At 32.4% G+C, this 15877-nt stretch overlaps 1 protein-coding gene and 1 long non-coding RNA gene across 7 annotated transcripts; one reads left to right on the plus strand and one right to left on the minus strand.

Annotated features, from left to right (window-relative positions):
- Positions 1-557: 557 nt before the first annotated feature.
- LOC137807705 (uncharacterized) lies at positions 558-4874 on the minus strand. 3 transcript variants are annotated; one of them, XR_011080582.1, is made up of 8 exons: positions 4651-4874; positions 4437-4533; positions 3969-4083; positions 2223-2340; positions 1587-1807; positions 1391-1456; positions 1018-1084; positions 558-771 (listed from the first exon to the last, which is right to left on the minus strand). It is a non-coding gene; the product is annotated as an uncharacterized lncRNA (long non-coding RNA). The 3 variants fall into 3 exon arrangements; XR_011080581.1 differs by having other exon boundaries at positions 2223-2344; XR_011080580.1 differs by having other exon boundaries at positions 2223-3312.
- A 1889-nt stretch (positions 4875-6763) lies between these two features.
- On the plus strand, positions 6764-13745 carry LOC137807706 (nuclear transport factor 2-like). 4 transcript variants are annotated; one of them, XM_068608471.1, is made up of 9 exons: positions 6764-7000; positions 8007-8192; positions 9822-10122; positions 10237-10475; positions 10563-10737; positions 10984-11105; positions 11190-11252; positions 12938-13001; positions 13094-13745. In XM_068608471.1, the coding sequence occupies exons 2-9, from the start codon at positions 8007-8009 to the stop codon at positions 13333-13335; spliced, it is 1392 nt and encodes a 463-aa protein (XP_068464572.1). In that variant the 5' UTR covers positions 6764-7000; the 3' UTR covers positions 13336-13745. The 4 variants fall into 4 exon arrangements, with proteins under 4 accessions (XP_068464572.1, XP_068464571.1, XP_068464570.1 ...); XM_068608470.1 differs by having other exon boundaries at positions 6801-7008; XM_068608469.1 differs by having other exon boundaries at positions 6885-7637.
- The last annotated feature ends 2132 nt before the right edge of the window (positions 13746-15877 follow it).

Here is a 15877-nt window from a genome sequence, read left to right on the forward strand (position 1 = left end):
TTATTTAGGCTATATTTATTTAGGTAATGTATCATTATTACTATTTTTTTCTCTCTCTTTGTTTTGTAGTAACACTACAAAAAAACGTGTATAATGCGGCTCGTAAAAACTGGCGTTTTTAACCGCCGCATTATACGTCTGTGGCGGTACCGCATACCGCCAGAATTCTTGCCGCCACAAAGTTTAATGTGGCGGTCAATTAAGAACCGTTGTAGCAGACGCTATATTATGCATTGTATAAAGTGACGGTTTTAAGCGTGTAATTGACGTCAGTTATAAATGTCGTAATTTTAAAACTGGGTACACCAATTCTAACGTAAATAGTGGCAGTTTTAACCGCCACTTAATACGATATAATATTAATTTAATTTAAATTTTAATATTTATAATAATTAATTTAATTTCGTTTTATAATTTGATTTCATAATATTATTTAATTTTATATTATAATTAAATTTCAGTACGCAATTAAATTTCATAGTATAATTAAATTATAAGATAAATTAATTTTATAATAAAATTATACCTCATAATATAATTAAAATTGATAAATATAATAATAAGAAATGATTTTATTCATTCATTAAGATAACAAAGTTTATAATGTCAAACTAATCCAAAAAACAATTAAATTAAATTGTCAAAATGTAAATTTTATTTGAATATATTACAACTAATGTCATAGTCCTAATTCTAATTTGTCTTGTTGCCTCCACTTGATCCAATAATATTCTGGTTCAGTGATGAAGTACGACTTCCATCATCCGGTGCCTGAAATTAATTAAAATATGTTTAGAGTTAATTTTCAAATTTTAAAAAATAAATGAATTATTTTAGAAAAGAGAGAAAGAAAAAATAACATGTGACAAATTAATTATTTAAAATAGGAGGAAAGTGAAGCTTGCAACAACGAAAGTTGTAGATGGAATAACTACATAGCAAATGAAATCAGTGTTATATATTAATATATCTAATTCAGGTAACAGGTAAGGGTCTAGACATGTATGCATACTCAACCTTTGTCGTTTCAATTTCAAATTAGGTAAGCTCCCATTGTATTCCTCGTTTTCAAAGGCCAGTGGACCTGCAAACTAATTTGTTATAAGGAATAAATTGAAACAAATAAAAAAAAAATTAAAGGATAAATTAGTCACTTTAAAAAATAATCTTTCAAAAATACTTTAAAATATAGCAAAGAATTGGAATTAAAATTAAAAATAAATATTAATTATTGTTAGTATTATAATAGTAATAGAGAAATTTTATGTTCATTAACTGTCATTCATCATAACAATAATAATCCATCAATGGAATTAAATCATAATCCTAGATATTGTTGCAAAGGAAATGCAAAAGAATGCAGCATTTCAAACTAGTTTGAAAAATCTACCTGGGAGCCGTTAGGGACCAGTTCTTGGAGTGTCTTAAGCCGCTCACTTATTCTCTCTCTTCTGTTCTGTGATACACTCGTACAAACATTCTATCAGCATTGAGCTTATATTTATGTTTTCTTAATTTGCAATCAAAACATGGAACATATATGCGACATACATAATTTAACTTAGGTTTGAAGTAATTAAGCAAACCTTGGCAGCAACATTTTGAGGATCCTTGAGTGGGCTTGACTTTGGTTTTGTTGCTTTACTTGTAGTTGTGCATGGCTTCTTGGCATTGGCAGCTTGCATGGTCTCTCCCTATAAACACCAAAATCATTCTTCCATTCTAATTAATTTAATGTACTTCTTATGGATGCTGCCACAAGAGCAATTCTTGTCCTTGTTATGACTCCTAATTAATCCAAATAAGTCTTGATTCACAAAATGATTCAGATTAGTGCATAAAATACAATAATCACCTTACACACTATATTGATAGCTTGTATTAAAAGAGTAGGGTAAGAATATTCAAATGTACATTATAATCCATAGAATCTGGAAGAAATGACAAACTACAATACCGTGGAGAACCTTCTTGATTCTATCTAAGGTTGTTATGCGAATGTATTAAGAGAGAATGTGTGTGCCAGAAAGAGAGAGAAAGGAAAGAGAACAGAGAGTGTGAATGAACTAGAAAAACATAAACGCATTTTTAATAATTTTCAGACAGTGTTTTAATAATTAATTGCTGCAAACATATACTAGCAGATCAATTCAAATCAAAGCAATCATTAATCAAAATGGTGATCAGTGCAACAAATAGGTGAGGGGTTTGAAGACACTTACTACTTCCAAATAGGTAGGAGCTAGTCTTCTTGTAATAACGAGCAAGACGGTGGATTCTGCGCTCCACGAGAATCAACCTAAACTTGGAGTCCTTGTCCTTTCTATTCCTCTCCAGATGCTTCCTAATTGAAACTGCCTTCTTAATCAAATGGTCAAGTGCCCTATCTAGGTGCAATAAGCACCCCCATTCACTTTATTCCCAAGTGAAGACAGAAAGTAATGAAAAAAGAAACCCCAACAAAATTAAAAAATAACTTCATTTTAAAATATAATTATTATTCTTACAGTTTTATGAGTCTTTTAGTAATGTTATTAGATTGTGCTAGTACTAGTTACTTACTAATTTTTTAGTATGTGAATGGCATTAGATATATCTATATTCGTACAAGACACAATTCATGCTTTAACAACAAACACAAGCCAAATCCCGAGAGTCAATTAAGCTTTATTCACCACCACAAACCTAGTGTAGTCACTGCGTTAAATTCCCATGCCCCATCCTAATTTTCATATTCAGTATACTTAACTTTCTGTCGGTATGGGAAAACTGAATACACTCCTATATTTTCGAAGGTATTATCTTCTTTTACCAAAGGCATTTATAAATTTCATTTTACTATCCTATTTTTTTATTATACTATTATAACAAATACTTTCTTTGTATTGTGCTATCTATTGTAATATAAAAATTGTCCACCCGACACCACCTATTGGTTGGACAGTACATTGGAGCTAACTTTTTTCTCCCAGCTCTTCTTTTAATTTTATTTAAAAACTATGCAGAGCACATACACTCTCTTGTTTGATAATAAACTTCATGCTGAATAACAACATTCAGGAAACATACTAGTAGGTAGGTATATGAAAGTATTATCAGTATGTTTTCATAAAGTTCACTTTTGTTGAATCTAACTAATAAGTGTCATAAAAAGCGGGTTTTGATACATTTTACGGTGGGCAGTTGCAACCTATATAAGAGTGATTAATTTTTTTGTTCGGTCCTGCTGGTCCAGGATTTTGGATCCACCATAGGGTGACATAGGTAGTGGAATTTTCTCCCGTCCTGTGCACATCTATTCAGACCTTTTTTCTGCATATACAAATTGTTGAGTCAAAATATACACTCAAGCCTTATTTCTAAAAGTCAATCATCTCAAGTTAGTATTAAAGTAGGCCTTGGTAGTCACTGCCTATTCACACAATAACAACCCAACTGGCTTAACAATTGAAACTGTGACAACGTACGCCTTAGCTATTGAAACAGTTATCTCCCTGAATCTTGATCGATAACTTACAAGACAAAATGACTTGAATTAATGTAAATATTGTCCTACAATATTGTTCTGTCAATAGGCTTTCTCTCTTTCTCACTCATTCATCACACTTGGTAGTTCCTATACAATATGCAACTATCAATACACATAACTATCGCAACTCGATCTAAAATAGCTCAAGGATTGGAATAAACCAAGCATCGGTATATATGCATTATTCAACAAGACAACCTTACCCAATTATGTCCATAAGAACTAAAATGTGTTGTTTGTTGTACAGACAATGGATTATCCCTCTTTTCGGCTAAAATATACATAGATAAACAAATACATCATGGACATACATGGTCAAGAGAAAAGGGAAATTAATGAAGAGCATCTTGATATCAACCAGTATTCTCAATAGTAACCAGCTCTTAATCAGGCTAACAACAATTAAGGACAGGAAAAATTTGTGTAGTCAATGCATTACCTATTCAAGTTTTCAATCACGAACATACCATCCACCATCAAAAGATATGTAAGCTTTGGTCAGGATTTGCACCACTTCCATCCAGCAGAATTCCAGGTTTGTTAATACTATCAAACTGCATTTTATTTTTTGAAAATAAAAATCTACAAGATATTACATCATCTTATCTCTATATTAATGATTCATTCAAGAACTACGGAAAAAAATATGATTTGATGATGATAGCCACTTGGGGAAGCCAAATGTTTCGCGTTACTTATTCTTTTAGCAATCGACTTAATGGGGTTTTAACAGAAACTTTGTCTGTTCAATATGTTTTTCAATTCAGCTTTCAACTATCTTTTCTGTTCATTCACTCAAATTACCAGCAGAGAATTATACCTTGGAATTTTAGGCTGCTCTAATTTTGCATTTGAAAGAGATATTGCATTTTCTTAGAACTCAAAATGAGTTTTAGAATTCTCTCACCTGCCTCTGTGATAACTTGCTTTAATTGCTCGAAAATCAGAACTCGAGTCAGGAAACTCTTTCTCCCCTACCGCCTCTGTGATAACTTTTTAGCTACCTAGTAAAAAGATGAAACACATAATGAAATACACAAATAGAATCACATGACAAATCCTAAACATCAAACAAAGCCGATGGTCGGCATTGATAAGAGAACGCGCGAGCATTTAATTACCTTCAAATTGGTTCCGTGTAGAGGCAGAGAGAGTAGGGTTTTGTGAGGTAGAGAGCGCTAGGGTTCGTATGGAGGCAGAGAGCGTTAGGGTTCATGTGAGGCAGACATCGCAAGGGTTCGTGTGAGGCAGAGAGCGCTAGGTTCGTGTGGAAGCAGCGAACGCTAAGGTTCGTGTGAGGCAGAGAGCGCTAGGTTCGTGTGGAAGCAGCGAGCACTAGGGTTCATGTGAGTGTGAGGCAGAGAGAAGGACGAGAGTGAAAGCATTAGAGTTAGGGTTCACTCTGATTTTCAAAATGAAATTAAAAAAAAAAATTCTTTTCTTACGTTTTAAAAAAAATAAATTATTTTAAATCAAGTTAAAAATGTGAATATAGGAATAAAGGAATAAAACAAGTTTTCAGAAAGAAAATTATGACAGTTAAAAATGACATAATTTGAAAGATAATTATGGCGGTTAATGAAATGACATATTATACTGAAATTTGTGGCAATTATTAATAACTGCCATATTAAAACTGCCACTTTTTACACTTTTTTTGTAGTGTAATGTCTTCAAAAGATTCTCTCTCCTATATTCAAGAAAAACCAACATGTGTATACAAATAAAGGACATGCAACATGAAATAGAAAAACACAAGAAGATGATTCAAGAACTATAAGATAGATATAAGATACAGATGTTAGAAGAGAAAAATTATGACATCATAGAAAGAGAAGATGGAAGTGAAAGAGAAGAAATGAGAGAAAGAACATAAAAAAAGCATTTTCTATTAAAATGAAAGGTACATGGTTTGGTTAAGAGAAAGACACATAAATCGTATGAAACTTGTGAGAAAAATATATTAAGAAAAATAACATCAAAAAGTTGAAACTAGTTTAAATAGGAAAGATACATACATACTTCAAGCAAATGTCTAAAGGAAAATTTAAAGATTATTTAAAAGAAAACATAGTTTTTGTGATTTAAGAAATTAAGAGAAACTAGTATAACATGATTTGTAATTTTTTTTGAAAATGAGGATGGATATTATAGAAAATGTTTTAGAAGTTGATGAATCTAACAATCTCCTTAACAAAGTAAGCATGAAGTGGTTAAGTGCATTTAAGTAGGTAACTAACTATGTGGTAATATAAGCTCATTAATCTAACAATCTCCTTAACAAAAAATTTGTAACTTCACATTGTTGATGAGGAATTTGTAATTTCTCCCACTTTCATGATTATAAAATTTAGTTTTGCATTGACCTTGTTTTTTTTTTTAATGTTTCTTGAACTTTTTCTCCACTTATAAATAATTGGTCCTTAGGTACTCTTCACACTTAAATATTAAATAAAAATTAGAGTTTTTGTGAGAATTTTAGTGGCTTAAGAATATTAAATTAGAGTTATTGTGAGAAATTGAGTGGCTTAAATGTGAGTGATGTGCTAGTATAAAAGCTACATATCACATGTACACACAAATGGATGTATTATTTAATTTGGTGTGTGAAACTTGATATTATTAAGTTTGATGGAAACATTGTAATTATATTAAGATTTTTTTTATCAAGAGTAATTAATTTTAATGATATTATTTTTAAAGCACCACAAATTTTACTTTTGTATAAAAAAATATGAAATTATTCATATAACAATTCAGATATAAAATCTTATCTTTTAAACTTTATATTAGGGATAATATGTCGTAACTAATTATTTGAATGTATAAAATAGTAGCTATTTTATAACATCAATATATTGAATTATAAGTATGATATTATATATTTTGGAGTTAGGCAACCGTGGAATAATCTTGGCTTGAAAAGATTACTTAGTCGGTTAATAAAGGATGATGAATATAAAAGTTAAAAATCTAGAAATTAAACTAAATAAATTATATGAATCCAGGAAAAAAAGGAGTTTAGCTTACTAATATTCTTTAGTTAATGTTAAAAGCCACCCTCACAATCATAAAAGTAGTACAAAAAGAAACTCTCAGCAGTTATTTATAACTAAATCTAATTAAAAAAGTATAGATTTCATAGTTTTATTATTTTTATTGTACCAAACTTTGAATCATATGATAAATAAAATATTTAAAAACTATTTATACCCATTATCCGTGAGACGCACTAGTAGATTAGAATAAACTATTGTTATTGATTATAGATAATAAACGTGGGAAAGGCATCTTAGAAAAAAAGGAAAAAGCAACAGCAGGAGTCATCGTCTCTTGTGATCTCCGAACACAACACAAACACAAACTAAGCTTCAGAATCTTTACTCTCTCTCTTCCCACGCTCTTCAAGGACTCTGTCTTGTTCGATCTCTCTCTCTTTCTCCTTCGTAACTCGTGTCTTCAACCAACCAGGTATGCACGTGCGTCTCATAAACTCGTTTTTCCTAATAATAGTTGTCGGATACGCTGGTTTTCGGTTATTCTTTTCTTTACTAGCTTCCTTCCTACCTGATCTGTCAATACAGCGTCGTTTTGGACCAGTTGCTCTCGCTTTCATGATGTACGCCGTTTTTCGTTTCTGCCTTTTCCCAGTTTTTCAAAATTCTTCAACTGTTTTTTTTACTCTCCACGAATTCCAATGGTTCCGATGTAGACTTTGATTGTTTAGGGTTTTTACTAGGATTTTTTAGTTCTCGTGATTTCTGGCTTTCCACTTCTAAATTGTGTGAAAATGCTTAGCCGTTCCTATGTTCACGTTTCTAAATTAGGATAATGAATATTCTGCTCTCCAGTGGCTTGATTAGGGCGTTGTATTGCGTTAACACTTATATACTGTTACAAATTTACTGTAGTCCTCTTCCTTGACCTTGAACCAGAACGTTGGTTTTGGCATTCTGATCTTTGTTCCAGGGAACCTATTTTTGTACTTTTTTGAACAGCTATTGGCAGTGTTTCACCCTTTCGCTTGTGATTCATAACATTGAGCTTCATCATTTGCTTTAGGGATGATTAGATGAAGCAACATGTGGTGACACTGGCTAGCGGTCTCGTGAGTTTCTTGTTTAAGGGATTCGTGCGTTTGATAGTTAGTGAATGTGAAGTTTCATTCTAGTTTATCTCTTCACCCCACATTTGTGTTTTCCCCTCTATTTGTAGGTTCTGATCTGGCGCTTTACAATTCTTTTCACCCTGAATTTTGATTTGAAGACACTGAGTGTGTACAAACTATTATTTTTTAAACGGATTTGTTTTTGTCCTTTTTATGACATATGGGTTATGCAAATTCTTTTTGTTAATTTGAAATGGGGTGGGGCCGAGCTGGGTGGCAAGCTGAAATATGTCTCTTACTTTCCATAACCCAGGTTTATTCATAATTAATTATTTTTTCTGCTTTACACTAATGTAAAATTTATTGCAGATGGCAATGCCGGAAACCATCCCTCTGACTACTCCCAGTGCTCAAGTTGTTGGCAATGCCTTTGTGGAGCAATATTATCACATTCTGCACCAATCCCCAAACTTGGTGCACAGGTTTTATCAGGATTCGAGTTTCTTGACCAGATCAGACAACAATGGTGTGATGACAACTGTGACAAGTGTTCAAGTAAGTATATAATCTACCAGGTGCATTTGTAGTTCACTTCTTTGATGATCAAACCATATATTGTTTACAACCAACGATATCTAGAATCATTATCCAAATAAATATTTTTAAAATTGTGAAAGATATAAAGAGACACGATGCAATGAAATTGTTATTAACTCTTTGGAATATTTATGACCATTTTGAAAATAGTTTTTTTTTACATGAGACATATTTCATATTATGCATTTTATCTTAGCACTGTTTATAAAATAAAGATGATTGAACTGATGTTTCTTTTTTTTAATTTTGAATTAAAACTTGTAATCGAGTTTTTGTTTAAGGAACCTAGTTTATGAATCCTGAGGGTTGTTTCTTGCAGTAGTTTTTAAGAATAAGAGATGGATTTTCTGGGATTTATGTAGAATTATTATTGTAATATACTTAATAAGGAGAAATAATTGGTTGTTAGGTTTGTTCTGAAATAAAACTCTGAACTTAATTATGCTTCAGATGTCATTCAGAAGTTTTTGCTTAAAGTTAAGATAAAGTGCCCATTTCAAACAAGATGAACTAAGCATTGGTTGGTTCAAAGGAGGGGAAGTGAAGGGAGGAATGGACACCTACCTTTACTTGGTTTGTGAGTGGAGGGGAACAAAAATAAAATATTTCACCTTTATACTTTATTCCTTTACAATTGATAGTAAAATGATCAAACATTGGTATTCAAAATAAGGATTAGTTATTCAGCACAGTTCAGAGAGTTTAGGCGTCCCCGATCTCCAAATACCCCTAATATTGGAGGGGGGCTAAAAATGAGAAGGGAAGGATTTTGATTCCCTATTTACCCTCCCTTTCACCCCTTGCCAACCTAATATTATGCAAGAAATCTGACATGAGAAGTCACAATAGAGGTATGCTCGGAACAAAACTATAACAAGGCTAAAGAATGCTAGTCAGTCACCGATGACACTTTTTTGTCACAAAATTTGTGGCCTTGAAGCACAGGTTAACTTTGGGCCGATTGATATCTGGACCTTGACACCTTAGATATATATATACTATCGATAAAAGCAGAAATGATTATATTAAGTATGAAACTTAAACCAGAACAGTGTTCTGTATGCACAACAGTTAGTTTTATCATTATTTTATAATGTACTATGATACTAATGATGACTGTCTGCCCTTATACTAGAATGGCTAACTTAAAATCATCATTTTTATTTCTGCCTTAGTATCACAATGTTTAGGCAATATGGATACTTTACATTTGTCTATGCTAGATGATAACTATCAGCCCATCTTGTGTCGAGTCTTCTATCTGTTTCCATGATGTTTGTTTCATCTATAATTTCTCTATCTCCCTCTATCACTATTGATCGGACTACCATCCATCTAATATACACTACTAATCTGGGGCGTGTACCACTTTCTTCAAACATGCTCAAACAGCCTAAGGCAATATTCATGCTTTTTGGTATACTTAGCTAAGTACTATTGTAATGTGATAGCATGCTTACTCCCTTACTAAATACATTTGTCACGTAATATGTCTAGTTTGTGTTTGTGTAATGTTTATACACCCTAGGAAGCTGCCTACTAGTGGTTTGGTTTCTGAAGAATTTCCTTGCCTAATTGTTGGATCAGGAAATCCATGAGAAGATCATTTCACTGAAGTATGAAGATTATACAGCAGAAATAAAAACTGCAGATGCTCAGGAGTCGCATAAGGGAGGTGTGATAGTGTTAGTAACTGGATGCTTAACTGGGAAGGATAATGTGAAAAGGAAGTTCTCACAGACATTCTTTCTGGCTCCACAAGAAAAGGGATATTTTGTTTTAAATGATGTCTTTAGGTACATTGAGGTGAATGATGCACCGCAGTTAAATTCTGCCTCAGGAAATGTCATCACTGAAAATACTGAGACATTGCATGAGCCAGAATCAGGTTTGCATGATTTTTCTCAAAACACACACCCACATGTATGTATGTATGTATATATTCAACTGTTATTTGGTTTACTGAACCCTCCATTCATAATTTCGACTTCTATATTTCTAGAGGAGACACATTCTCCCAAACATCTTGTGGAAGACCCTGCAACTTCAACTTTGGTAGAGGATGAAAACCATAGTAATGGCGGTGAAGTTTATCATCCTCAGGATGAGGAAGAGGGATCAGTTATTGATGAAGAGGTCGCTGAACCCCCTACTGACTTAAGTCAGAATGATATTGTTACGGTGCATGATTCAACTTCTGCTGCTCAGGATGATGCACCAAAGAGATCATATGCATTCATTGTGAGTTTGTCCTTATATTTTCTTGCCCAACGCTACCTTTCTGCTAGTTTATATTTGATTAGATTGGTGATGTTCATTTACGTGAAGGTAATGAAAAGTAATGTAGCATCTGGCCATGTCTACGTTCCCAGACAAGCTGCAAGAGTGGCATCTGCTAAATCTAGTGAACAATGGCCTACTACTGCCAAATCAACCCCTGTGCCTGAGTCATTTGCTCCTATTAGTGATAGTGCACCTGGGAGTAGTGACCTCCATGAAGAAGGTATACATTGGTGCTCATTGACATGGTTGACAGTCGTTTTATTTTTCAGATCAATCAACTGTGATCTAGACACATCTTCCTCCTTGGCTTACATGTTTCACTAAAAATAACTTGTGAGCAGAAGAGATAAAAAAACAAATATATGAAAGAGAAGGAGGCAAAATAAATGAAGTCTATAACTCCATATATACTGTTGCATTAAATTCTAGTATGAAAATCAATTGATCTGTTTTGTATTTTTAACAGCTGAAGGTCACTCCATATATATACGGAACTTGCCGTTTAGCGCAACAGTTGAGCAACTTGAAGAGGTTTTTAAGAAATTTGGTCCTATTAAGCACGATGGTATCCAAGTTAGAAGTAGCAAGGTCTGTGAATATCACTGTCTGCATTAACTAAGCATTTTTTGAGGCAAGCTTATGAGCTATACTATATTTTTTGGTTTCTTGCAGCACGGATTCTGTTTTGGCTTTGTTGAATTTGAGGAATTGAGTTCCATGCAAAGTGCACTTGAGGTACATATTGTTTATTTTCAACTGTTAGTTTGTAGCCCTGCGCTGTTGTCTGTTTATTTTCTCACGGAAGGAGTGGATGCCATAAGATTATACAAGATCTTTTAGATTGATTGTGGTACAAACTAGCATTAGCGTGTATCAATGTTGCCTGTAATTCCCAAGCTTTAGCTTGAATCGAGTATTTTCTACATCTTTTGCTCATAATATAAACATGCTTCTAAACTGGAAGGTCTTGGTAGAAAATTTAGAAATCAGATTAAAGCAATATGTGAATACTGTTTAGAAATGGGATTATTTTTTCTGTGTTTAGCATATAGGTGGTCTTGTTAGATGTTTATTGAGCATGTTTGTGTTGTAGTGTTGTGAAAGACGTCAATGGATCTTATGATTTAGAAGTATTAGGGATAGCTCAAGTTACACATTAACTAGAGATGGAATCTGAGAAGAATATATCAGTAGGAGACAATCATAACCTCACCAACCAGTTTTGTTGGTCAAAATCCAAGTTATAAAATAATATCATAGTCTATACTAATTCTATTAAAAGGGTTACCTACCATATTATTTATGCATCAAGTCAAGTAAATGGATGTTTTGGAAAAAAAAATTCAAGTTTCAATTTAACAAGAGATAAGGCTAAAGTGTAAGTAGGGCAACACTTCACAAGCTAGTCTTGTGGGATTGAACCCAAATTATAAGGTGGTGGCAGAGCACATTTTAAATTCATTAAAAGGATCACTGACATTCTTTATGCACCATGTCCAATGGTGCTGAGCGTGTGAGACTATATTGAGAAAATCCCTAGTCCACATTGCCTAGAGATATAGTTTATATTACTGGAGGGGGTTGCCTTGCCTATAGGTTTAATGGATGACATTGGGCTCTGCAAATAAAAAAATCAGTATTTTTTCTTTTACCCTTTTCATTGGATACTGTCTCGTTTAATCCACTTTTCTAACTAAATCCTATATTAATTAGTCTTCTTCTCACATTATTGAATTACCATAGGTGAGAGTTTCAGTCATCTTCTCCTTACATAGTAAGCGTCATTTAAACTCTCTCTCACTGATAATTTTGACCCTGAACGAATCTTCTCTTCTCTGTTGTGTCTTCTCACCCACCTTAGCATTCCCATCACCCCTACACTTTTCCGTGCCATTGTTTATCCTTCATTGTCAATCTTCACCACCATAGGAAAAACTAGTCTTGTATAACATGTATAACAATTTCTGTTGACATGGTTTAGAAGAATCAGAGAGTGGGGAACAAGTAAACTTAATAATCAATTTTCTATTTCTTTGGTAAAGTGAAGCAGATAATTTGTCATAATTAGAAAATTATGTACAATGCAGTCGTTGTTGTCGCAGTACATAAAATATAAGTTCACTTTTAATGTTGTGGGCCCTGTGAAGTTTTGGTGATAGGTCCAGATGACTTTAATCTTGTCAAAATGTGGTACGAAGCCATAGATTCCTTTGACTAACTGTTTGAGGAAGTAGCTTGGTACTGTGCGGCGGCTGGACTGTCTGTAGTTTATTTATATAGATGAGGTCAAGTGGGGTTTGTGATGTGAATTTGTATTTTTGCTGTTAAAGTATTAGGTGTGTTTGCGCTTTTTATTTAATTTTTTCTGGTTTTTTACCGACATGATGCTGATCTAGCACCTTGCTAAATACTAATTTCAGGCTTCACCTATCACTGTTGGTGAGCGACAAGCTGTTGTTGAGGAAAAGAGAACTACTACAAGAGGTACATTGATATATTTTCATCTATGCTTTTATCTCTAGTTAAACATGATCCATATTTAGATGTTGATTGTGCTCTTTTTCTTCTTATTCTAGTAAGCGGTAGTGGGAGAGGGAGGTATCCTCCAGGAAGAGGTGGTTTCCGAAGCGACAGTTTCAGAGCACGTGGGAAATTTGGCGGTGGACGAGGTTATGGCAGAAACGAATTCAGAAACCAAGGAGAATTCTCAGGGCAACCTAGGAGTTCTCAACGGCCAAATCAAAATGGAGGTGGGCGTGGTGGTGGACGTCAAGGTGTGGGGAACCGTAATTCTACACCGTCATCTTCAGCAGCATGATCATATTGGCTAATTAAATAAGAAAAAGACAAACAAAAACAATACAAAAGAATCTGGTGGGTTGATTATTTTTTATAGGAAAAGGAAGCCAAACACCTTTTTCTTTTCCCCTTATTTAGGCACGAGTTCAGGTTTCTGACTATCATCAGTGCAATCATTCAATGGAAGATTAGTGAGTTCATTAGTGCTTGCAGTTGCAGAGGTGTTTTGGATAGGTCATGTATTTTTTCAGTACCAATGCACTCTCTTCCTTCTTCCATTTTGCCAAGTTATTGAGCAAGATGTGTTCCTGCGATTGAGTTGTTACACGAATCTCTGTTGTGGAGGGTTTATATGTAAATTGGTACTATGTGTATTCTTTTCCTTTTTTCATAAACTTAATGAAAACTGTCTCTACGATTTTAACCTTAGTGCATCTTCTCTTCATCGGTTAAAGTGCACATTTTTGTTGCGTGATATTTGTTCGAGTGTTCTAAGACAAATTATTTTATCTGTATAGCAAATGGGTGCAATATTGAAGAAACCTACTATAGATGGCGTCGTAACTCAAACATTCAAGATATAAATCTCATGGCTGTCAGCTGCGGAATATATTCTTGGGAAACTTATTACTTAATTACATATTTTAAAGTGTTTTTTTTTTTCATGAAATGAAAGGGTTTTTTAAAAGATTTTTTGCAATACTTTCAAGCCATCCCTTAGGAATTTTTGATGATGATGAGAATAAAAGTATAGCATACAAGGATAAGATAAGAATGACAGATACATACTTCAGTAATCTTTAGTGCGCATCTTAATAAAAATAAGACAATGAAATGGTGATGATTGGGAAAACGATCATAATAATTATTCAGATATTAATTACAATTGTAATGGTTATGACAAAAAGTTTAAGTGTTACATAAATTAAGATAGTATCAAAATAGATAATATTACTCTTTTACTATATCTAGTTTAAATATAACCTCGTATACTAGTCAGGTGTCCGTGTCCGATACGCGTGCGGAAGCGGATATAACCAGCTATCTCGGAGCTTCATAGAATATTATAAGAAATTTTCATTTTATAAACTTACAATATATAGCACAGAGTTATAACTTCATTTTTTTTTAAGATAATGTGAGAATCTATCTCAAGTAAAATAACAATGAATGTGAAAAAGTAGAATTATACTTAAACTTACTTCTTTTTCTTTTAAGATAATATGAGAATCAATCTCATCAAATATAATAACAATGAAAGTGAAGAATACAATAACAAGTGAATAATGCATTAGAAACCATTCAAATTTTATATTAACAAAAAAAAATGCCTAACTTTTTATGTAACAAGTTTGTTTTATAAAGTAAAACTAAACTTAAATTTATTTATTTATAAAAGTGAAAATATTAATAATAATGATGTAAGTAATGATAAGATATGTTGGTAGTGATAGTAAAAATAATAATAATGATAAAAATAATAATAACAATAATGATAATAACAAAATTTATAAAACTGATAGTAATTGTGACACTATGTTATGTTAGCAATTCATTCAGATGATGTATTATAATAAGATGGTAATAACATTAAAACTAAGAGATGGCAAAACAGATCATTCCAATTCATTTTGGTTTGGTCTGACACTTATCCGTCAAAAGCAGGACAACATGGGGTGACCTACTAAGGTTATACAGACTGACATTGATAATCCATCTCATCATAGAGTGGTTTGGCAGGCTTAAGGGCTAGCCCACTACTTTTTATTTTATTTTTTTGTATTTTTTTGGATTTATTTTGGATTTATTTACTTAGTTGTAATAATTAATATTACTTTTTGGACAATAAAAATGTAAGGTTGACTGGCTAGTCCGCTTCACCCGTAACCCGTTGGATTGACAGGCTGAACCAATATGAATAGACGAGTTAATCTATTCCACTTAAATAATAATGAGTTGAGAGATTGATTCGTCAAGCTTGATCTATCTTATCATTTTTAATAAAACTAGTAGTTATAATAACAATGACAAATTTTAATAATAATTATTATTATTGAGAAATGGAATTAATAATATAAATGTAAGAACGATGATTATATTAATATAGTAATTATTTTATAACAATAATAATTCAGACTACTTATATAATAGGAACTCCTATAATAACAATAACATCTATTTTATATAACTATTTTCTAATTCAACTCTCCCAACAAAAAAAACTTGAAATATCTTTTACCCAAAAAAATATAAAAGAATAAAAGAAATTATATTTTATCATAATCTAAATAATTGATTAATAAAATATGAAATATGCTATTGACGTAATGAACGAAATCTTCAGCATACTATATAGTATAATATTATAACATTAACGTTAGATACGAGTCGGTATGAAACATCTTAATTCATAGTGGAAATTTATTTGTCATAAAAAATAACTATTAATTACTCATTTCAATAGTCTTCTTAAGTATTTAAGAGGTATAAAATTTAGACTAAAAATAAAAAAAATATTTAATCCAAAATTAAATAAAGACTTCTAATATAAGTGAAATGTC

Source organism: Phaseolus vulgaris, chromosome 3, assembly GCF_000499845.2.
Source record: "Phaseolus vulgaris cultivar G19833 chromosome 3, P. vulgaris v2.0, whole genome shotgun sequence".
Lineage (NCBI taxonomy): Eukaryota > Viridiplantae > Streptophyta > Magnoliopsida > Fabales > Fabaceae > Phaseolus > Phaseolus vulgaris.